The sequence below is a fragment of the Mercenaria mercenaria genome, chromosome 8 (assembly GCF_021730395.1).
Source record: "Mercenaria mercenaria strain notata chromosome 8, MADL_Memer_1, whole genome shotgun sequence".
In the NCBI taxonomy this organism is placed as follows: Eukaryota; Metazoa; Mollusca; class Bivalvia; order Venerida; family Veneridae; genus Mercenaria; species Mercenaria mercenaria.
In genome coordinates, this window is record NC_069368.1 from 13,355,777 (window position 1) to 13,380,337 (window position 24,561).

Sequence of the window (24,561 nt, forward strand, 5' to 3'; positions counted from 1 at the left end):
CCAAATTCCAAACTTTTTGTTTACACGTCCAATGGAAAGGGATTGCAAAGATGCTCTGAAGAAGAATCACTGGGCAAAACGATGTACCCGACCCTCTCAGTTTTACGGATGAAAAGGTTACGTGTGTGATAGGTTAAATCCAACCAATTATATTGAAGTATTCGGGTGCAAGATAATGGATGTTATACTGGGTCCCGTTTGATGAGAGTATAAAATAGAATGGTTACGTATGCACTGTATAAACTCAAATATTATCGCAAACAAAATCAGTGAAATAACACGAAAATCAATAGCATCCTTAAACAGTTCATTAACTTCTTTAGAAATAAGTCGTAACATTTGCACCAAAACTACTTCATATGCTAATAAGGCAAAATCTAGTATCTACCACCTAAAACCGTAAATATCAAGACGATCTGTATTAATCTGTTAACATTTCTGTTTTTTGAAGTTTTTTTTTCCAAACTCTACGTAATGACTCAACTTGATTTTGTTAACACAAATCACATATTTTGATCAGCGCTTTAAACTTCTATTGCTTGTCTGATAAATAGAAAAGAAAAATATATATATATAAGAGCTCCAGCCGTAAAACATGTTGACTATCTTTTGATAAGTATTTACTTTTCATTGGCTTTTGTTATGGTCGTGGGCATTTTAGTAATAAGAAAATTTGAATTTCTTGTTGAAAGTTTTGTTTCGGTCAATTTTCTTGAAACCCATATAAATCATACTTTTGAAATCTTGTACACTTGTCTTTAAATTACATTCTTGTACTTATAGAAAGTGTAAATGTTGAGCTCTGCTGAACCCGGGGCTAGATGGCGTGAAGCTATCGTCCATGAACATACTCAATCAAACCGAGCCTGCAATATATTATCTATGTCGCGTTGGGCGACCTGCGGTTTTCCACATGTTTATTCTGTTATGTGAATAACTGTTTTTCCACATGAAATATTCATGGATACATTTTTTTATTTTAAATATTTATTTTTTATTAAAGTAATGTTCTTCAGATACTGTTACATTTTTTTTTTCTTTTTTCACACAGTTTAATAGACAATCAATTGAGAAAACACGTTGCATACTGTTATAATTTTTGTCTTAAAATCTGCTATAATTGTCATGGCAAAATATCTTATCTGAATATACTATGTTTCTACATGGTTTTGCTACACAGCAAATACGCAGCATGTACGCCACAGAGGCTTGCTTCTGTAAGGGTAGGTATTACAAATCAAACTGCTAGATTTTTTATTTGAAAATGGCCGTTACAAGTAACCTTTCATCCAACTATATTCCAGATAACATTGGTTACCATCATCCATTTTCTTACAATCCGCATAACGTTTCAATATAACTACATAAAAGAAGCAAAATATTGATGATTATTCAGAGCAAAAGATTCATAACAAATATTTCAGCAAATATTTGTTATTTGAAGATAGTTAAAATAAAGAAAATGCACAGAATTACGTACTTTCAAGATAAAAGCTATTAATTTTGCACGGTAACTGACACGTAACGTCATGACGTCAATGACGTCATTTTAAGGCAACATTGTTTTGAAGCATTTCTGCGGCAGTTGATTCATTATTTCTGCATTATTAAACCATGAAGTATCAGATCGGAGGCAGGTTCATGATTTGTTTTCAGGAGAATGAATATACAAACACATTTAGTTTGTCGTAAACATCATCGTAAATCGTCACGTTAGCTTCTGGTTGGACATGCGCACATACAAATATGAAGGTAACCTACCTCCTTAAACTCGACGGGACAAACAAACTTTGTTATCGGTAGTTTGAACCATTGAATAATATACATTATATAAGTATTTTGCCTGGACCCTGACAGTGAGCTCACGGCGAGGGTGGGTTCCAATTATCCAACTTCGAGAGAACACAGTTCTATTGTAATATTATATAGTTTAAGGATTTTATAAGCCTAACTCACTAAATAAAGTTTTAACGTTTCAATACCTTGGTCTCAGCCTGGTTATATTCATAAGAGTATTTGATTTGTTCACTGTCAACATCATTTGAGCCGTGCCATGAGAAAACCAACATAGTGGGTATGCGACCAGCATGGATCCAGACCAGCCTGCGCATCCGCGCAGTCTGGTCAGGCTCCATGCTGTTCACTTTTAAAGCCTATTGGAATTGGAGAAACTGTTAGCGAACAGCATGGAGCCTGACCAGACTGCGCGGTCCTGCGCAGGCTGGTCTGGATCCATGCTGGTCGCACACCCACTATGTTGGTTTTCTCATGGCACAGCTCAATTTTCTTTGTTTCTTACTCTTTATGTTTAAGAAAGGTTGCATGTCAAATGAAGAAGCTTATTAAAGTGAAACATGATTTACAAGACTGTGCTTTTTTTCAAGTTACATAATCACATTATCAAAACACATTCATAGACTTTCATATCTTTTCTCTCAAATGTATTTTTCTTCTTGCAAACTGCAAGTACAATCAGCGACAAGTTACAAGAAAGTAAGACTAACATTTGTTATGCTAAAAACGCCATAAGCATCGTCATTTGCCTGTATTATTACAGTAGCCATATTTGGTATTGTCACATCTGTTCCTGAAGTTATCGCCTGTAACGTAAATGTGTAAGTTTCTTCTATCTCTGGTTCACTGTCATCAAACACCATAAATGTTACGGAGGCAACATTATCGCCCCCTGGAGCAAATGCTGCAACTTGACTGCTGCCCACAAAGTCTTGATCTGAGTTATCAACCTGTTATGAAAGTTAAGATAATTAAATCTAAAGCATTCTGAAAAGAAATTTTCCTTCTCAAATATCATTATCTGTCAAGACAGTCTGGCAGTTCTTTCAATAAAGTTTTGCAATAAAAAAAGAATATTAAAATCCTCAAATTAGAATGAAATGTAACTCGACTCGTACATTTTCTCGGACATAAATTCTAAATAAAGGTGTACATAAAGAAAACATATTTTTCTGACTAACACCAATGGGTGCTGTTCTTCTCATTTAGTCACAGTAATAGATAAGGTCATGTTGCAGTATCAGGCCTTTCTATAAAAGAAAAACCAAATATCGGTATGTGATTCTACAGGAATTATGAAAGGCCCAAGTACAGAACATGGGTATGACTTCTACTGGGCTTGACCTCTTGGCCTTAACCATTTAGCAAATATACCAACCCAGTTGTTTCAAGAGTCTAAGAATAAATCTTTACTTACCCTGACAATTGCATTGACAATCTGTGTAAGAGTGCCAGTATGTCCTATCCTCAGACTGAACTGGTTCCCCTCACTGGCTACCACTTGTGTGTCAAGGAAATAAACCAATCCTCCATTACAGGGTACCAGGCATATAGAATACATCAAGGTCAAGGTCAAAAATACATCTGTTTTCATCCTGTAAATGAAAAAGGTATAACGTGGTTTAACGTCACAATTTTATAGATAGCTTTTCAATTTCCTTTCCTTATGTGATCATACATAAATAACAAAAATTAAAACTGGTATATAAAGCTTAACAAGAGCCCCGCCAAGTGGTGCAATATACGCCCGAAGGGTTACATCAGAGGATGGGAGCAAAATTTAATGAACTTGACTGTTGAAGCCCAAAGGACAGGAACAACAAAAAGAAGAAATTCCAAGAAAAACAAACAAATTCGATGAATTGGTATCCCCCGCCGAAAGGGTTTGTGACAAGTCAGGAATGGCAAAAAAATATATGCAGCAAAAAGTTAAGATGTTACTAAGAAGCAAATAATTTCATTAGTCAAAATCAATTTAACAGAAAATGAATGCTATTTTTTGGTTGGGGGAGGGGGTGGGGCAGCGGGGGTGACCGGGTGAGGACACAAAACATCAATAATTATTGTCATTGATCAACGATGTTGATTATAAATATTGAAATATTGATGGAAAATTAAAAATGAAAAAAATAAAATAAAAAAAATGGGGGGAGGGGTAGGGGTGATGCATGATCGGGGTGATGGGCATGACTGGGTGGAGGAGTGAGGTGGGGGAACAGTACAACTTTGCATGTTGATAAATATTCATGGAAGGTTTGAAAAAAAATAATAATAAAAAGGAAAGATTCTACCAATTGGTTGGTTTGTTATGTACAAATCTGTAGATTTTCAAACAATTAAAGGGCAATAACTCTAAGGGAAATTGACCAATCAAAAAAAGAAACTTGACGGGCATCATCGCAGTATGTTGGTTCATGTTTAGTTCAAGTTTCATGAAATTCTACCTGCTAGTTACTGAGAAATAGCTGCAGACGGAAACACGGACGCCCGCACGGACGGACAACGCCATTTTAATACCCCCCTCCCGATTTCATCAGCGGGGGATAAAAAATTCAAAGTCCACAAAAAATTCTTACCTGGTAAAGTTATGTCAAAATACATCTAAAAATTGGCTGTACCATCCACATTGCCTCAGTGTGGTGAACATTTGTGCCAAGTTTCTTTGAAATCCTTCAAGCAGTTCAAGAGTTACAGAGCGGACACGAAACACACTCTTATGACCTTTGACCCCTAAGTGTGACCTTGACCTTGAAATGAGACATCCAAAACATGCGCTCTGCACGTCATCTCAGTGTGGTGAACATTTGTGTCAAGTTTCTTTGCAATCCTTCAAGGGGTTCAAGAGTTACAGAGCGGACACGAAATTGCTAACGGATGGATGGACGGACGGGACGGACAGACAGACGGACACCGGGACCATAACATAATATGTCCCTTCGGGCTAAATAGGTCTTCTCTATTATACCAATGGAAAATATGAAAGATATGGGATGATTCCATTTTTATTCATAAACAGACTGTAGTTTGTGAGTTTAAATCAGTCAAAGCAAAATTCACAGTGCTGCTACAATGGACCTTAGATGAAAGTCTCGCTTATCTGTTTAAACTGGCAGGGTGCAACAGCTATACTCCTATGATAAACTTCTGAAGAGCAAAGAAAGGAGCTATAAATGGTTCTAAAGACACTCACCAGATCAGGACGCTCAGAGCTTAAATATTGTCATGTCAAACTGTATCATTAAATAAATGAAGATCAATAACTTTAAAGTTTTTTTTTTTCTATTTTACAACAAACTGGACAAACTTTACAAGGGTCCACACATCAAACTGCAGACCAAGTTTGGTGTAGACCTGTCAATTGGTTCAGAAGGAAGTTAAAGCTCTAACAGACCCTAAACAAGGCCAATCAGATCAATTTGAACAAACTTGAGAGGTTCATTTGAGAAAGCAACAGACCAAGTTTGGTGAAGATCCATAAACTGCTTCATTGTTTAAAGGTTTTGTATTTATGGCTATGGTAGCCTCTCAAAGGGACAAAGCAAAATGAATCAAATAAATTTGATAGAGGGTCATACAAGAATCCTACAAACAAAGTTTGGTGGAGATCCATAACATTTGTACATCAGAAGTTGTTTAAAAGCTTTTTTTTATGTTTAGCTATCATCATCTAAAGAGACCAAGCAAAAAATTATAACAAGTGTCTTCAAAGAGTCATCAAAGACTGCTACAGACCAATTTTTCTGAATATCAGTTAAAAGGTCTACGAAATTAAGTTGTTATTAAGGTTTACATATCTATAGCTCTGACAGTCCCTTATAAGCTGCAAAGCAGAACTATTGGCACAAAACTGAGAGGTCAGCAAAAGAGTATTACAGATCAAGTTCAGTGAAGATCCAACTAGCGGCTTATTAGAAGTTGTTAAACGTTTTTAATTTTTTTTTTTTTTTTTTTTTTGCTTTGGTGGAACCTGCAATGTGCCAAACAGAACCATAAGAGGGTATAATATTATATGTAGATACGCCCTTATTGCGTTGAACCCTCGAATTATTATTTACTTTAATTTAAATTTTATTATTATTTTATTATTTTAAAATTTATTTTCATTTAATTTATTTTTAAAATTTAATTTATTACTTTATTATTTATTATTATTTAATTTATTATTATATTATATTAAATTGAGATTAGTCCGGTATGCTACAGACCCAGTCTGATGATATTAAATGGTTCATGAAAAGAAGTTTTATAAAGACTGGTTTCTATTTTCAGCTGCGGCAGATGTTAAGGCTGATCTTTCCTGGTTGCAAATGCAAAATATTTTTTTACCAGCAGGCTAATTCTAAGGTTAAAAAAAAGATGCTGGTGTGAATTATAGCCCTTAGAAAAGGCCAGCTATATTAAGTATGTTTATGCCTTCCAGTGTCACCAACTGTCAGTGTTTTTCAGTAAATTGATTAGTTTATTGTAATTTTAATACTTATTGTTATCAAATAATGGACTTACATGGCATTTATATCTGGGTGACATATGTTACTTAATCCTACAGAATTAATCCTACAGAAATATTTCTATACCTGTCTGATTTATGTCAAACAAGACTGCATAATAGCTAGATTGCATTTCAGCCGCACTATGAGAAAACCAACATAGTGCAGTTGCGACCAGCATGGATCCAGACCATCCGCACAGTCTGGTCAGGATCAATGCTGGGTGCTATCAGTTTCTCTAATTGCAATAGGCTTTGAAAGCAAACAGCATGGATCCTGACCAGACTGCGCAGACTGGTCTGGATTCATGCTGGTCGCAAATGCACTTTGTTATTAAAGCATCTTTTTTGCTAACTTTTGTAAATATACCGAAATAGTTTAGCCATACATTGAAAGCTGAATGTGCACCTAGGGTCCATTTCACAATAGTTCATACGTTTCATCTGAAGTTCTATCATAAGTATAGTCTTTTAAACACATTTGTTTCACAGATTATATTCTTTTAACAAGGTGTCATCAATTCATTTTAAGGTTTAGAAGTATATCACCAAAACACAGAAATATTTTATAAACGAATAACATCGTTACCAATATTTTACTTAACCATTACATGTTCTGCTGTACTGACTCGTACTGAAAATATTCTGAAAAAGTTGTCCCCCTTTGAAAATGAATGCCATTTGTAAAGAAATAAAAATAAACAATTGCTGAAAACTGTGTTCCACTTAGTTATGTGAAATTTCAACACTCGCATGCTATTGCAAATGAATCAAAACAAACATGTGTAACAGTTCTTTGAAAATGGTGAGTTTTTGAAGGCATTTGACTGCCCGGAAGTGGGCCCCTTTAGGCTGTCTTTTTTTCGGAATTCAATGTTTATATTAGTATACTGACACTTGTTTTGTCGTTTTTGTAATGATAGCGTGTATATTACTCTACAAAACAAGTGTCAGTATACTGATATAAGCATTGAAATCCGAAAAAGGACTGTTTATAGGCCCCACTTCCAGACAGTCAAGCGCCTTTAAAATCTCACCATTTTCAAGGAACTGTTACACATGTTTGTTTTGATGCATTTGTAATAGCGTGCGAGTGTTGAAATTTCACATAACTAGGTGGAACACAGTTTTCAGCAATTGTTTATTTTTATTTCTTTACAAATGGCATTCATTTTCAAAGGGGGACAACTTTTTCAGAATATTTTCAGTACGGGACAGTACGGCAGAACATGTAATGGTCAGGTAAAATATTGGTAATGATGTTGTTCGTTTATAAAATATTTCTGTGCTTTGGTGATATACTCCTTAACCTTAAGACAAATCTATCTTATTTTTGTTTGGCTCATATTCTAAGAATAGCCAGACAGCTGAAAAAGGTGTATGATAACTACCTTACTCACAAGTTGTGTGCAAGTTTGATTAAAATTGATTTCAAAATGTGGTCTGTACTGTGTTCACAAGAAATTGTGGATGGACGGACGGCAGATGAAGGGCGATCACAAAAGCCCGCCTTAAGTGACAGGTGAGCTAACAAAACATTACACTATATACATAGTTAGGTCAAAATTATATTGTTCAAAAGGATTGGAATACTATATGTAAGGCAGAAAAAGTCAAAAACCAAAAGCATCAAGCTGAAAAGTTTCTTCTACAAAATTATAAGAAACAAAGACATTAATGCCTACAATACAAAACAGTATTCCAAAACAATCATTTGGGGACCAAAAAAATGGGGGGGGGGGGGGCAGCAAATGTCCTGATCCCAAATAATCTGCTGACTCCAAAAGTAATTTGGATGAAAATTTTAGAATTCTCTTTCTCCAAAGATTAATGATCTAAAGAAAGTAGCCTTTTACAAAACAAAATAATACAATAAGCCAAAAGAAGTCAAAAATGTTAATTAAACTAGAGATGCTTTTGAGAAAAGCGCATGTCTCCCACAACTGCCCCTATGAAAAATGTTAGTTTCTCTAGATGTTTTAGACGAGTGGATCCAATTAGATGGTCTGGATGAGTGGATCCAATCAGTAATTCAAGGGCCATAAATCAAAAGTGCCTGGGCGGATTTGGCTAGTTATCGAACTTGGGTAAGGTCTTATGGCCAAACACATTTTGTTCAAGTTTGGTGAAGATCGGATGAGAAATGTTCGACTTAGAGAGCGGACATGAGTAAAAAGGCCAATTTTTTCGGAAATTCAAGGGCCGTAACTCTAAAATGCCTGGACCAATTTGGCTAGTTATCCAACTTGGCCGAGGTCTCATGGTCAAACACATTTTGTTCAAGTTTGGTGAAGATCGGATGAGAAATGTTTGATTAAGAGTGCGGACATGAGTAAAAAGGCCAATTTTTCGATAATTCAAGGGCCGTAACTCTAAAATGCCTGGACCGATTTGACTAGTTATCGAACTTGGCCGAGGTCTCATGGTCAAACACATTTTGTTCAAGTTTGGTGAAGATCGGATGAGAAATGTTCGACTTAGAGTGCGGACAAGAGTAAAAAGGCCGATTTTTCGATAATTCAAGGGCCGTAACTCCAAAATGCCTGGACCGATTTGGCTAGTTATCGAACTTGGCCGAGGTCTCATGGTCAAACACATTTTGTTCAAGTTTGGAGAAGATCGGATGAGAAATGTTTGATTAAGAGTGCGGACATGAGTAAAAAGGCCAATTTTTCGATAATTCAAGGGCCGTAACTCCAAAACGCCTGGACCGATTTGGCTAGTTATCGAGCTTGGCCGAGGTCTCATGGTCAAACACATTTTGTTCAAGTTTGGTGAAGATTGGATGAGAAATATTCGAATTAGAGTGCGGACAAGAGTAAAAAGACCGATTTTTGGTAATTCAAGGGCCATAACTCCAAGACGCCTGGACCGATTTGGCTAGTTATTGAACTTGGCCGAGATCTTATGGTCAAACACATTTTGTTCAAGTTTGGTGAAAATCGGATAAGAAATGTTCGACTTAGAGTGCGGACAAGCTTTGTGACAGACACACACACAGACACACAGACAGACAGACTGGAGTAAATCAATATGTCTCCCACACCACTGTGTGGTGGGAGACATAATAAATGTCTAAATATTTGCATGTATTATGTACTATATCAATAACATAATTTACATCAGTTTACAATCCCAATTAACAAACAATAGACCAGAATACTGTACCACCTGCCCAACACTAATTAGATATTGTACCATTAACATATGCTAGAAATGAAATAGTTTCTGGCATGCCCCTTATTTGAAAAAAAAATTCAGTACACAAGCTAACATTGCTACAATTGTCTTTGTTAAAATATATCATTGAAAAAAATTCATATACTAACCCCTACCCTGATAAATTTCTATAATGAACTTGTCCCTCTTCAATTTGGGCAGTACCATGAACTGTTTAAAAGGGTGCTTACTAAAAAGATACTGACTGAATTGCAAACAGTGCAGATCATGATCAGACTGCATGGATGTACAGACTGATCATAATCTGCACTGGTCACAGAGGCAGAATCAATTCTGTCCAAAAAGTTGATAACTGAAGCACCATCATATCATTCTAAACAAGAAGTTGATATCTGAACATTTTTTCTTATTCTGAGGGAGCTTCACACCATAGGGCATTTATGTAATAGGGGTTGTTTATACACCTTTTCACCTCACAATTTTTTTTTAATCATGCATTTTCCCTAAAAATTGACCTTACATCAGGTTTATTTATTCCCCTTTTATTAAAGGTCTCAAAACTTTTAAGAAAAGACTTTTTATATCAATTTTCTATATGTTCGCATATTTTCACGGCTTCTTTACTCTGTTTCGCCATTATCTGGTCAAATTCTCATATATAATGGATACCTAAATTCATATTTTCAAGATTTTGTTTTTATATTAGAGGTTAAATTTTACATATTTTTTTTAGTTTTAGATGATATTCAACAGTATTTCATTTACATTTACATGTTTCATTATTCTTTGAAAGTAACTGTAAACTTATCTAAATCAAAATTTGCCTTTGGACTTTGAGATTTGAAGTTTTGTACTCTCACTGGTAAACAAGAAAATACCCAGCATATCTTAAGAAATATAAATCTATATTCAGGAGTTAGTGCTTCTTGTATCCAGGTAACCATGGTTACTATAGTGAATAATTAATGACGATAAACAGATTAATAAAGAAAATCGTGACCCAAATTAATTGACTTTTCTACCCCTTACCTGACTCAGCCCATTAATAATGTATACAAACATGTTCCAAAAACAAAGTAAAATTTAACATAACAAACCATTCTATATCAAAATGCATTTTGCTAGTGCGTTTATGGATGAAATAATTTAAATCGTCGAGAAACACGAAAGAAATAAAATATGCTTTTTGAACATAAAAAATAAAAATATTTTTCACACAGATTTAACATTTTGTTCTGGTGGTAAAATGTTTTTCTATTTATATATTTTGTTCATTCAGTGAAAAATATTTCCTTTTACTAGAAATTAATTCACTTCTTTATGTCATATATTAAGATTTTTCAAAGAGTTCTGACCACTTTGTTTAAACTACCTCTCTTGAACAGGTCTTGAAAATGGAAGGCAACATTCTGACAATGTAAACTGTCTATGACGTCACTGCTATTGGTCAATATTAACTGTCCCCTTGTTTGTTTGTATGTAAACTTATTTAAAGTCGCCACTGGTAACCCATGTGGGCGACTCCTCTAGACAACTGTTAGTTATGTTAGTGGGAGGATAGTGGAAGATACAGAAGACACGCCTATTCCAGAAGCTTCCCTGTTTCTTTAGCATGCCAGGTGTATAGCACCCATACATGGGACTTTTATCCCAAAACTTTTTATCACTAATGACTGTGTTCAACCAATAGAGATACCTATAGAATTTAACAATAATCACTTTTGTATCTAGGATATAGAATTAAAATATTAATTTGTTATTAAATGTTCAAATGTCTTATTCAGGAGTTTTCAGCTGAATGTGGATGTTCTTAATTATCATTTACATATACAACTGTTACTTCCTGAAATGACAAGCTTATTTCAGTAACAAACATCTCACTGGCTTTTAACCCTTACAATGTTGGACATCTTTGCAGTCTGATAAAGATCTGCACTGTTCGAAATTCTGTCAGTACCTTTTTTGGTAAGCACCTCTTTGAACAGTTAATGGTATTCCAACTGAAACATCGACAAGTTCATTTTAGAAATTTAGCAAGGTAAGGGTTAAGTTTGTAAAAATTTTAAATGGGTAACTTAACCTTTAAGAAGGAAGCATCAAAAACTAACAGTTATATGAGCCGTGCCATGGGAAAACCAACATAGTGGGTTTGTGACCGGCATGGATCCAGACCAGCCTGCACATCCGCGCTGTCTGGTCAGGATCCATGCTGTTCGCTAACAGTTTCTCTAATTGCAATAGGCTTTGAAAGCGAACAGCATGGATCCTGACCAGACTGCGTGGATGCGCAGGCTGGTCTGGATCCATGCTGGTCGCAAAGCCACTATGTTGGTTTTCCCATGGTACGGCTCATATAAATTCAAACTTGAGGCTTTACAAATCTATCCTCTTTCTATGTTGAAAACCTGACTCAAGACAGCAAAATACAGGAAAATCAGATAATTTTGGTGATACAGTAATTGAATACTTTGGAAAATATTCATAAAACTTCTAAAACAAGAAAAAAGTTAATACTGATGTAGAAAATACATACCTTGTAAAATCCATCATATCTTCAAATTCAAAACTTCTACTTCAGTTTCTATTTTGGATGGGTTTTCTTAACATCCCTTTTTATCCATATTTGTTTAATCCTAAACTGTCATATATTGAAAGCAACAAATCCGTAGAACACAAGAATATGAAACTAAATGGTTTCAAAATACCTTCAAAGGAAAACAATATATGTGACAGACAACATATTGTATGAGTAAACGTATAAATGTCAATACTGAGTAATCATTCCTTTGCTTTGTCAGTGAAGGGTGCACAAAAACATCTGTTACCCAATATTTTCTTCCATTGATTTCTTACACCTCTTACTTAACTTATTCAATTTATTGATGTTTCTTGACTTTGTAAACCATACCATCTTGGGCCTATTCAATTATTCATAGTTCATTAATTTTCAACCAGATTCTTAGCACCCTCTTCTCTTATGGTCATGTGATATAGAATAGGTCATGTGACCTTTTATTAACATCATCTGACTGCTTGATACATTCCAATGAAATGAGGGTTTGTGATCAAAACTGTTCACAATTAATAGCTTACTAAATCTATTACATACTGATAGAATATGTAGTACCATACTGTATGCAAATTGCTGTGTGTTTTCACAACTATATATTGATGCATAGAACATATGGTAATTCCTATAAAATGCTGGAAACATATATGTTACATTTTAATAACACTTTATTGCTAGAATTTTGAAAAGTCAACTTTTAAGTTGCCAGCTGAAATAACGTTGGAGCTTAAACTTTAATATAAAATCCTCTTATATAATTTATAAAACATTTTGAATTTTAAAGCAGTCTTTTTCTGTATCAGAGCTGGAACAACCGATACGTATTAGACCTTCCTGATCAGAGCAATCCACAGATGCACGGAGGGAAATTTACAAGCATGTACCCTACCTGCCCGCTGTGGCCTTACATAATGAATTAACATTGCAAAACATACAAATGTCAATGTCACATGCAAGATAAACTTGCATACGTCCATACAGTTAATATTCTCCGTATTTTAAAATATTTAAGAAATAATACATAGCAATAGTGTGTTTTGATTAATACCAACATGAAGAAGGGGTTATAGGAGAGATTGCCCTGATGTCACGCATCAACACCTGTTTATCTGGTTGTGGGCAAAACAGATATTTTTTAATCGATTGTGTATGGGATTGGAATCTTTGATTTTTAATAACTTTTTTGTTCATTTATGAATTTTAAAAATTCAAAAAAAAATTGAAATGCTTATGATTTTCATATTTTATTATTCAAATATCTTTTGCAAATGAATAACTGTTTTAAATGACATATGATTTTAATAGTGGCATAGCGATGCTCCAAACTTTTAGAAAAAACACTGTTAGTTAAGCATTCATAGTTATTTCATTTTATTTCGAAATAATAATTAGAAGTCATCAATAAATTGCTTGTTTTATATCCTTTGCAATGATCAAAAAAATATTGATATCATTTGTTTTAAGAAAGTTTAAGCTGTTAGAAAAACATCACTGTTTACAAAAAAACATGGACGCTTGGTGTCTGCCCACCTGATCTTTGTCTTATCAGTTCTAAAAATAGAATATACAATGGATTTGTATACAAACACCATCTCTCCTGTCAAATACTTTCAGGAGGATAAAGCCCAAATGATTTTTTCTGTGTGGTATATAGAGGATATTTGTTTGTTTTGAGTGAATATGGAATATATCTCACTGAGAAGTGAGAAAAATTTAAATAGCGCTCGTGAAAATTTTTTCTCACTGGAGGTGAGATATATTCCATATTCACTAATAAACCCCAAATTTTCTTTTTATTTTACGCTTAATTACGTTGAGATGTGCATTTTGCAACAAATTTTAATCTCAGCGCGGGAAACAGACGCACATGAACAGACATGACGTCAGACGTGTTGTGACGTTAGAAAGACGCACACAACATAAAGTTCCATTTTATTTTATTTTTTGCTGCATAACGTTATGAAATTCTACTACTAACTAATTTGAATCGAGAAATATACTATAAAGAACAAAGTGCGACTACAATTTTCATCCTGTTTTAAGCAAATAATTAAAAATTCATACACAATGTACAAGTAGATCAGCATTTACAGTGATTGATATGCAGCGAGTGATATGGATTATATCTCACAGACAAAAAACACAGTAGCTTATTTCATCGGTTAGCATAAAATAAATATAAATTTCTGAGGTGTTTAAATGAAATAAATGACACTTGAGCTACATCACATTTTGTTTCTAACTACTTTACAAGCAAAACTGTGGAACAAAGAAAACTGACATGACTTCTTGGTGCCTGCAAGCATTTAAGCCATCACAACAACACTGGGGCCAAAATACATTTGTTTAAAATGAGGCTGCCATATTTTTTGTTACAAGCATAAAATATATTATTTTCTTGTTAAATACTATATTCGATAACTGTTTTCTTGTCATAGGTTTGAGTTTTTGATTAACACAGTAGAAAGTATTAATGAATCCACTGTTTTGATTACCTCCCTTTATGGCTTAGACTATATATGGGCATGTGTAATAATGAAAGTAAGATCTCTGTTTAGACTTTTTTTCCAAAAAAAAAAAAAAAAAAAAAAAAAGCATTATGGGAGTACAAGGTTCTGACCCACACCTTTAAAGGGAATTCCTATAGTTTTTTATGCGCATCTTTCTGCGCAGCCGACACTTTCTATGGAAAACTGAACTGAAGTCAACATTTGTTGAAACATGTTACAGACAATCTTAAATATGAGGAATCTTGAATGAAATAACATTTTTGATAAGTTTGATCAGTAATCAAATGTTGATACTGGTTTATGTTGTATTGACAAGTATCATGCCTGACAGGTATCTTGCTATTTTTGTGGTTGTGTTTTCACATCGCATTTTAGTACAAAGACAGTGTTGTTCATATAATGTAAGATATTTGACTTAGTATTAATAAGACAATATCACCTTTCAGATTATTTAGTATTCAATTATAGAAAGAATTAAGAATTTTTAAAACTTTTTTTAACTTCTAGCAGACATACATGTAATCAATTTGGCCAGGTTCGCGCCATTTTCCGTCCGAACAGGTGTTGTATTCTAGCGGTCTTAACATAAAATTTAGCCTGGTGACCCATATATTTTTAGCCTTTTTTATGCTCACAATACTATTATCTATACACAAGAAAAACAGGAAAAAATTCTATGAAAGAGTTTTTTCAAAATTTAAAATAATATTCTTCACTATGGGTATTTTTCATTGAAAACAGTTCACAAAAGTAAATATGAAACAATATTTTTTTTTCATTTGTAGCCATTATTGTATGGATAGAGTATTACAAATATGACTATGATATCAAATAAGTATATAAGAAAGTCTGTAAATAGAAAAAACTGTATTGTGCTGTCTTGATGTATATTTTGGTTGTTATTTATACAAAAAGCAGAAAATTATGAAAATGTTGAAAAATCGCTGGCAGTTTCAGAAACAGTGGGTGTGTTCAAAACAATTTTTCACAAAAACAAGCCTGGTGGCCTATTGTTTTTATTTGTTCATTGTTTTCAGCACAAATTTTCGTATCATATAATTATGTGAATTTAAAAAAATTCTATGAAAGGAAAAAAACTATAGGAATTCTCTTTAAGGCTTTACACAATCAGTCCCCTGCCTATATAAGGGATATGATAGAAGTGTATAAGCCAGTCAGAAACCTAAGACACACTGTCACCGGTTATGTCAAAAACTAAAACCATGATGTATGGCAACTGCAGCTTTTCTTCTCTGTGCCAAAGCTTTTGAACTCCCGCCCCGTAAAGATCATGAAAGCTCACTTGCTAGCTGCTTTCAAAAGCCTGCAAAAAACTCACTTCTTTGTACAACATTTCATTAACTGACTGATACATTTTTTGTTCTGTTCATAAAACTGCGTAATACAGTATTTTATCCAAGGGTCACTTAAATACTTTTAAATATGTATGTATATGGTTCTTTCTTTTGAATGCGCATTTGTTTGCATTGTTTGCAATTTATTCTGTAAAGCACTTTTGAATATGTAAGTGTGCATGAAAAGAGTGCTACATAAATGTGGTATAATAATAATAAGAAGAATGTCCAATGACAGCATGCTGAACTGTTCCAAACCACTTTTACATAATACTTGCTTACATACAAAAATGTTCTAAAGGCATTATTCTATACAATGCAAGGCACTTAGTAACTTAGAAAACTAAAACTAATCATTTCATGATACCAAAGACTTGCACAAAAGTTTGAAAGCATTCCATAGTGCCCTAGAAACCTTTCACCAAAATTCAAAGTTCAACAGGGGTATAATTTTGAAAAAGTATGAGCTTCAACATTTCATCAAATTTTCATGTTAAAAGGGGCATAACTTTGACAAAATGTGACCAAAAGTTGAGAGAAATATTGCAGGTAGAGTTATGTATCTTGTCACATTCATGTACACTGTCACTATAAGCAAGTACAGCGTTTTTAGCAAAAATATCTTTAGTAACGAAGAAGATATTGGACTCCATATAAATCTTTAAGTACATGCCAACACGAGTGCAATAACCTTTCTTACCTGAAAGTAAATCTTCCAAAATTCAATGGATAGTTTAGTTACCAGCAGCGGATTATAAAAACAATTGAAAATCTTGAAATTCCTACCAAATGTATGATTTATTCATAGGGTCATCACTGCTAAACTTATCAAGAATTTTCAGCAGGGGAGTGCATCCCTGCACAGTCATATTGTATGCATATCTTACACATGCATGCATGCACATAGTACAGAACCTGAAGCAACAAGAGCTGTCTCCATAGGATGACACATGCCCCCGATGGCACTTTGAATGAATAGTTATGGCCGATGTTACAGTTTAGGACCTTTGACCTACGGACCTGGGTCTTGCGCGCGACACGTCGTCTTACTGTGGTACACATTCATGCCCAATAATTTTAAAATCCATGCATGAATGACAAAGATATGGACCGGACACGCCCATCAATGCACTATCATGAAATATGACCTTTAATGTCTAAGTGTGACCTTGACCTTTGAGCTACGGACCTGGGTCTTGCGCGCGACACATCGTCTTACTGTGGTACACATTCATGCCAAGTTATTTGAAAATCCATCCATGGATGACAAAGATATAGACCGGACACGAATGCACTATCATGAAAAATGACCTTTAACGTCTAAGTGTGACCTTGACCTTTGAGCTACGGACCTGGGTCTTGCGTGCGACACGTCGTCTTACTGTGGTACACATTCATGCCAAGTTATTTGAAAATCCATCCATTGATGACAAAGATATGGACCGGACACGAAAATTGCGGACAGACTGACAGACCGACAGACGGTTCAAAAACTATATGCCTCCCTTCCGGGGCATAAAAACACAGTTTTAAACAGAGTACAAAATGATGCATTTATTTAATATAATATTTATTGAAATATATATCTGATTACAGTAACAATTTCATACAAAGCAAGTTTTATTTCCATAGCTTTTATCTTAGCAAAATTGAGGAGTTTTTCATCAAAATACAACAAATATATACCAGAAATAATATCTACATCAAATGCCCTTATACATGTAAAATACAGATTTAGTGCATGGATTATACAGTCAACAACCAAATGAATTGCCCAGCACTTTTCCTTAACCATACAAAATAACAAGAAACCTAAATAATATAATGCAGCATAGTTTATATGAGCCGTGCCATGAGAAAACCAACATAGTGGATTTGCGACCAGCATGGATCCGGACCAGCCTGCGCATCCACGCAGTCTGGTCAGGATTCATCTGTTCGCTTTCAAAGCCTATTACTATTAGAGAAACTATTAGCGAACAGCATGGATCCTGACCAGACTGCGCGGATGCGCAGGCTGGTCTGGATCCATGCTGGTCGCAAAGCCACTATGTTGGTTTTCTCATGGCACGGCTCATATAAACATAGTTTGACGTACTGAACCATCCATTTCTCTGTTGCAAAATGTCACCAACTGATTCAATGACCATTTTGAATTCAAAAGTCAATCATCTGTTAGCTCTAGTCATTAGCAATGCAACCTTAGACATATACATATATATAAAGATATATAACTGAACCACAAAACAATAAGGGTAATATACAGCTGACTTCCAGAAGGTCACTGGTTGTTACCATGTGTCCAACCATGGGTCAAAGTAGTACCCTGGGTCTTCCTCAATACTGGAAAGTTGTAACATGACAACAGACTGCAGTTTATCATAAAATGTATCAAAATGCAAAAACATTCAAACCAAAACTCTTTCCATCTAATTAAGCACATCAGTTTCTATTATTAGCTCGATCTCTAACAATCTGAAACTCACTATTATCACTGAAAATTGCCATTTAATTCTGTTCAACATTTCATTCCAATATATTGTGGTAGGCTAAAATCAACATGACAATTTCATTCAGTTCAGTTTAACACATTTAAATATATACCTATGAGAGCTAAAACATAATTCAACTCAATCGTACATGATTAAAAATACATTTATCAGCACAAAACTTCAGTCTAAAACAATTACATATGAGCCGCACCATGAGAAAACCAACATAGTGCATTTGCGACCAGCATGGATCCAGACTAGCCTGCGCATCCGCACAGTTTGGTCAGGATCCATGCTGTTCGTTAACGAACTCTGTTGGTTTTCTCATGGCACGGCTCATATACACTGGAGTTCAGAACTTGACTCAATTCAGCCCAACATAATTACAGATCACCACATCAGTCAGTTCATTTTTCATAAATACACATGATCTGTTTCAGTTAGGATAAATGTAAAATACAAATCTAACAAAATTACTCATACACATATCAGTACAAAACATTACTCAGTTCTGTCTAACACAGTTAAATGAATTCTTTGTCAGTTCAAAACTTCACTTTTCATTCTAACAAAAATTACACATAATCTCATCAATAAAAGACATTAATCAGTTTAGACTCATGCAATTACACAATATATATCACTTCAAAACTTCACTCCATTCAGTCTTACAAAATTTAATACACATAATTTTATCTGTTCAAAACACTACACAGTTCAGTCTAACACAATAACACATACACTTAAATGTTCAAAACTTCATTACACAATTACACATAATCTATCAGTTAAGAACTTCATTCAACTCAGTGTTAAACAATTACACAAATATAAGTTCAGAACTTCTTCAGTTCAGCTTTACACAATTACACAAAATATAAGTTCAGAACTTCATTCAGTTCAGTGTTACACAATTACACAAATATAAGTTCAGAACTTCTTCAGTTCAGCTTTACACAATTACACAAAATATAAGTTCAGAACTTCATTCAGCTTAGCCAAACACAATTACACATAATCTTATCAGTGCCAACCTTCATTCAGTTCAAGTCAAACACAAATGCTAAACAGTTCAAAGTATAATTCAGTTCAGCCTTACACCAGTGCTCCAGATTATTATTTTTACACTGGGAGTAAATTCACACTGTTTAGAAAGCATGATGGTAAATTGGCAACTATGGAAAAGTCGGGGTTAATCAAGACATTTCAACTATGTACGTTGTCAACATATTTTCTTTTGCAATTTCTACACTTAAGATGATATTGTCTATGCCTGCCAGCATCAAGCATTTAAAGCAGTTCATCACAATATTTTGTGCGCAACTAAATCGCGCAGCAAGCGATAACCACAGTAAGCATATTTCACAATTTGCTGCCAAAAGTGCATAGTTCTCCGATATGGAGCGTCTGTGCACAAAAAATATATATTTACTAATATGGTCATGCAAATTTAAAGTTGTTAGAATGATTGTGTTGTATTGGAGGGGTAGTTGTGGGAAGTTTGTGTCCAAGAAATCATCTTGTATGAATCGAAAACATTTTGGACAGCTAAGTTTAACGATTTCATCGAGTAATGATTCAGCGACTCGGGTCACACAAGGTTTCAGAAAATCGTAATGTATCACCTTCATGCTCAAATGGTCCATACAAATTTGTGTCATGTATATCTCAAAAAGTATTTGACATAGAGTCATAAAACACCATATGATTGATATTCAGCATGTGGAGTTGTGCACTTGGGGTTTTGATTTTGGATTTCACATAATAAGAACAGAGTTATGGCCATTGACAGTCAAAAATGGACATAAAGAGCTTAAAAGTTTGTATTGCATGTATCTCAAAAAGGATATGACCTAGAGTCATGAAACCATACAGGAATATTATTCAACATGTGAAGTTGTGCACCAGGGGCTTTATTTGAGATTTCACTCAGTAAAACCAGATTTATGGCCCTTGACAGTAAAAAACATAGGTATGTTATTCAGCATGTGAAGTTGTGCACCTGGGACCAGGGTTGATATTATTTTTTTGGTTTAGTATTTTTTGTCCTAGTTCTAGCTTACCTTATCAAAAATTTGGTAAAATTCTATCCGCTAGATTTTTCCTATCTTTAGGAAATATACTTTCTTTTTTTTCAGTTCCAGATATTTTCGACATTTCTCAAGAGCTCTTTTTCTGTGTTGATATATCTATATGTTGATTTTTTATGCATAGTTATAGTGGTTTCATTAATTGTGAAGTAAAATCAATAACATCAGAATGAATTTTTAAGTAAATAGCTGTTTGCACTTGCTTTATCATGACATGTATGTATTGTTTCTACAGACAAAAATACCAGTTTTGGTGCTCCTAATAAACTTTGATTATTAAAAAAAAAACATGGGTACCTATTGTTTTTCTTGTCTATCTTAACTTGCGGTACATCAATCTATAAATATGCAAAATTATAGAAAAATCTGTCTGCTAGAAATATTTGTGAAAAAACATCTTTAAGGCATAGAAACAAAGTCGTCCTCCATCGTTATTTTGCACATCAAATGAGTCATTTTCTAACTTAAAACATTGCTCAATTATATCTTGCACAACAGGATAGTTGGTAACTTTTACTGAAACTCTTTTCAGTGTAAGATTGAAATATCTTTTATAAGTGAACAAAAAATGCAATATTTTCAGGAGTAACCACAAGTGAAAATGTAAAACATATTGTTTATGAATGAAAGATATTTTGATCTTACATGTAAAACAAAAACATTTTTTTATTTCATATTTTGTCTTAATTTACCCATTATATAGTTTCTTACCAGTGAAAAATATATTTAATATTTTTTTCACTGTGAAAATACCGGATATATTTCACTTGAATATTTCGATAATTCATTGAAAAACAGGTAATAAAGAGAAATCCTCATGGGATGTGAACATGATGATTTCATTCAAAGTTTACTTTCAAGTCATTTCTCTTGAAAGAAAGAAGCAATGCTTCTGCATGGCTTGGAAATATTTGGCATCGTTTTACGTCTCTTCGCACCCTTGGCAGATCCTGGGGTAACCGCAGCCCTGCTCCTGAAAGGTACAAAAAATGATCCGGTAACTTGTCTAGAACAAAAAAAAATTCTACCTGAGAATATGACACTGAAATATGCACAAACCCTGTTATGCTTGCAGTCCAGTCAGGTTGGATACAAGTGTACAAAATATCAATCTAGAGATCAAGAGTAAATTCCCGGTGTGCAGAAAATGTTTCCACTTATGACTTAAGAAAAACAATAATTATACATCTTTTGTTCACTACACCTGATTCATGTGAGGAAGTTGTTGGGTACTTGTGAAGCAAATGCAGCAGCCATATGAAATTCTTGAATCCTCTGAAGGTTAAGTTACTGCTATTTATAACTTATATACTGAGAATGTGGCATTATATGCAAGAAAATGAAATGTTTCATGTAAAAACTAAAACTATCACTGAAAGTGATGAATGTACCCCCCGCACACTCTGACACAGTACATTGCAATTTGACAAACACAAGAGTGCATCATTATGTGGACTATATGTATATATAGTATAGTAACAAGAAACGAAATCCCATTACTCTGCAGAATTTTTTTTCTGAAAGAACCTAACATGCACCATGCACAACTAGGGTTGGTACTGATCACTTGTGTGAAGTTTCATTAAACTGTGTGCAAGGGTCCTGGAGATTAGGCGCGCACAAGATTGTATATGCAGACTGTATGTATATTGATAACTAGAAATCTGTCCGTGGGACACAGATGCCCCCACTATATGACAAAGGACACAAATTTTTTCCTAGGTCAGGGGCCATAACTCCTACAATACTGAATGAATCCGGACGTGAAACCCCAGGTGCACAACCGCAAATGCTGACCTGCAACATTCCTTTAAACTTTGGTGACTCTAGGTCAAATACTTTTGGAGCTACGTGCGACACAACATTAAAATGACCAATTTTTAACTAAGTCAAGGGCCAAAACTCCTACAAGACTGAATGAATCCAGACGCGAAACCCCAGGTGCACAACTGCAAATGCTGACCAACATTCCTGTAAACCTTGGTGACTCTAGGTCAAATACTTTTGGAGCTACGCGCGACACAACATTAAAATGATCAATTTTTAACTAAGTCAGGGGCCATAACTCCTACACGACTGAGTGAATCTGGACGCGAAACCCAAGGTGCACAACTGCACATGCTGACCAAAATTCCTGTAAACTTTGATGACTCTAGGTCAAATACTTTTGGAGCTACGCGCGACACAACATTAAAATGACCAATTTTTAACTAAGTCAAGGGCCAAAACTCCTACAGGACTGAATGAATCCGGACGCGAAACCCCAGATGCACAACTGCACATGCTTACCAACATTCCTGTAAACTTTGGTGACTCTAGGTCAAATACTTTTGGAGCTACACGCGACACAACATTAAAATGACCAATTTTTACAAAGTCAGGGGCCATAACTCCTACAAGATTGAGTGAATCCGGACGCGAAACCCCAGGTGCACAACTGCACATGCTGACCAACATTCCTGTAAACTTTGATGACTCTAGGTCAAATACTTTTGGAGCTACGCGCGACACAACATTAAAATGACAAATTTTTTACTAAGTCAGGGGCCATAACTACTACATAACTGAATGAATCCAGATGCAATACCCCAGGTGCACAACTACACATGCTGACCAACATTCCTGTTAAGTTTTGTGACTCTAGGTCAAATACTTTTGGAGCTAGGCGCGACACAACATTAAAATGACCAATTTTTACAAAGTCAGGGGCCATAACTCCTACATGAATGAATGAATCCGGACGCAAAACCGTGCACAACTACACATACTGACCAACATTCCTGTCAAGTTTTGTGACTCTACGTCAAATACTTTTGGAGCTACGCGCGACACAACATTCTCGGAAGGACAGACAGACAAGGGCAAATCTATATGCCCCCCACCCAAAAGAGGGGGCATAAAAAACGAAGTCCCATAGCTGTGCAGATTTTTTTTCTGAAAGAACCCAACATGCACCATGCACAACTAGGGTGACTACTGATCACTTGTTTTAAGTTTCATCAAATTGTGTGCATGGGTTCAGGAGATTATGCGCGCACAAGATTGCATATGCAGACTCTATGAATATAGTACAGTAACAAAAAACAAAGTCCCCTAACCCTGCAAACTTTTTTTCTGGAAGAACCTAACATGCACCATTCACAACTACTATTGTTACTGATCACTTGTGTGAAGTTTCATTAAATTGTGACAAGGGGATGAGGAGTTGGTGTGCACAAGATTGTGTCTACAGACAGATGGACAGACTGAAACCTAGGGTGTCAACAAGCTTATTCTTTGATTTGACCTGGTGACCTAGTTTTTGACCTAATATGACCAAGGTAAAAATTCTTAAGATTTTTCATGCAGACAAACATTCTGACCAAATTTCATGCACATCAAATAAACAAGAGTGTTAACAAGCCTTTCCTTACTAGTTTTTGACCCCATATGACCCAGTTTCAAACCTTTTGGCCTAGGAATCATCAAGATAAACATTCTGACCAAGTTTCATGAAGAGTTAACTTTCCTTAGATATGATCTGATGACCTAGTTTCTGACCCTATATGACTCAGTTAAAAACTTGGCCTAGAAATCATCAAGATAAACATTCTGACCAACTTTCATGAAGATAGGGTCATAATGGAGCCTCTTAGGTTGTTAACAAGCTTTTCCTTTGATTTGACCAGATGACCTAGTCTTTGACCTGTCAGGATCCAGTTTCAATCCAGGCCTAGAGATCATCAAGATAATCATTCTGTGCAAGTTTGTCAAATCAAAGCATAAATGAAACCTCTATATGGCTGAAACGGCCAAAATAGAAAATTTTGCCCCTTTCAGGAGCAGTAACTCTAGAACCCATGATGGAATCTAGCCGGTTTTGGAAAGGAACACCTAGATCTTATTGTGACTAAAAGTTTTTGTAAGTGTGGTTTAAATCAAATATAAAATGTCACTTCTATCGTGTTCACATGGTAAACATTATGAAATTTTGACTCTTTTAGGCATCAATCAGGGGCTGTAACTCCAGAACCTAAGATTGGATCTGACAGATTCATCATGGAATCCAAGGTTTATTGTTGTTGAAGATATTTAACAAGTTTGTA

The 24,561-nt window shown here is 34.9% G+C and overlaps 2 protein-coding genes across 2 annotated transcripts in view; both read right to left on the reverse strand.

Annotated features, from left to right (window-relative positions):
- Positions 1 to 2,483: 2,483 nt before the first annotated feature.
- On the reverse strand, positions 2,484 to 12,269 carry LOC128559150 (adhesion G-protein coupled receptor V1-like). The gene is made up of 3 exons (XM_053550342.1): positions 11,994 to 12,269; positions 3,212 to 3,389; positions 2,484 to 2,744 (listed from the first exon to the last, which is right to left on the reverse strand). The coding sequence occupies exons 1-3, from the start codon at positions 12,008 to 12,010 to the stop codon at positions 2,484 to 2,486; spliced, it is 456 nt and encodes a 151-aa protein (XP_053406317.1). The 5' UTR covers positions 12,011 to 12,269.
- Positions 12,270 to 18,209: 5,940 nt separating this feature from the next.
- LOC123523023 (DNA polymerase kappa-like) overlaps positions 18,210 to 24,561 on the reverse strand; it is a 94,293-nt gene continuing 87,941 nt past the window's right edge. The window contains exon 14 of the mRNA XM_045300606.2: positions 18,210 to 21,449. Coding sequence (XP_045156541.2) covers positions 21,338 to 21,449 — 112 coding nt within the window. The 3' untranslated portion in view covers positions 18,210 to 21,337. The remainder of the gene's footprint in view (positions 21,450 to 24,561) is intronic.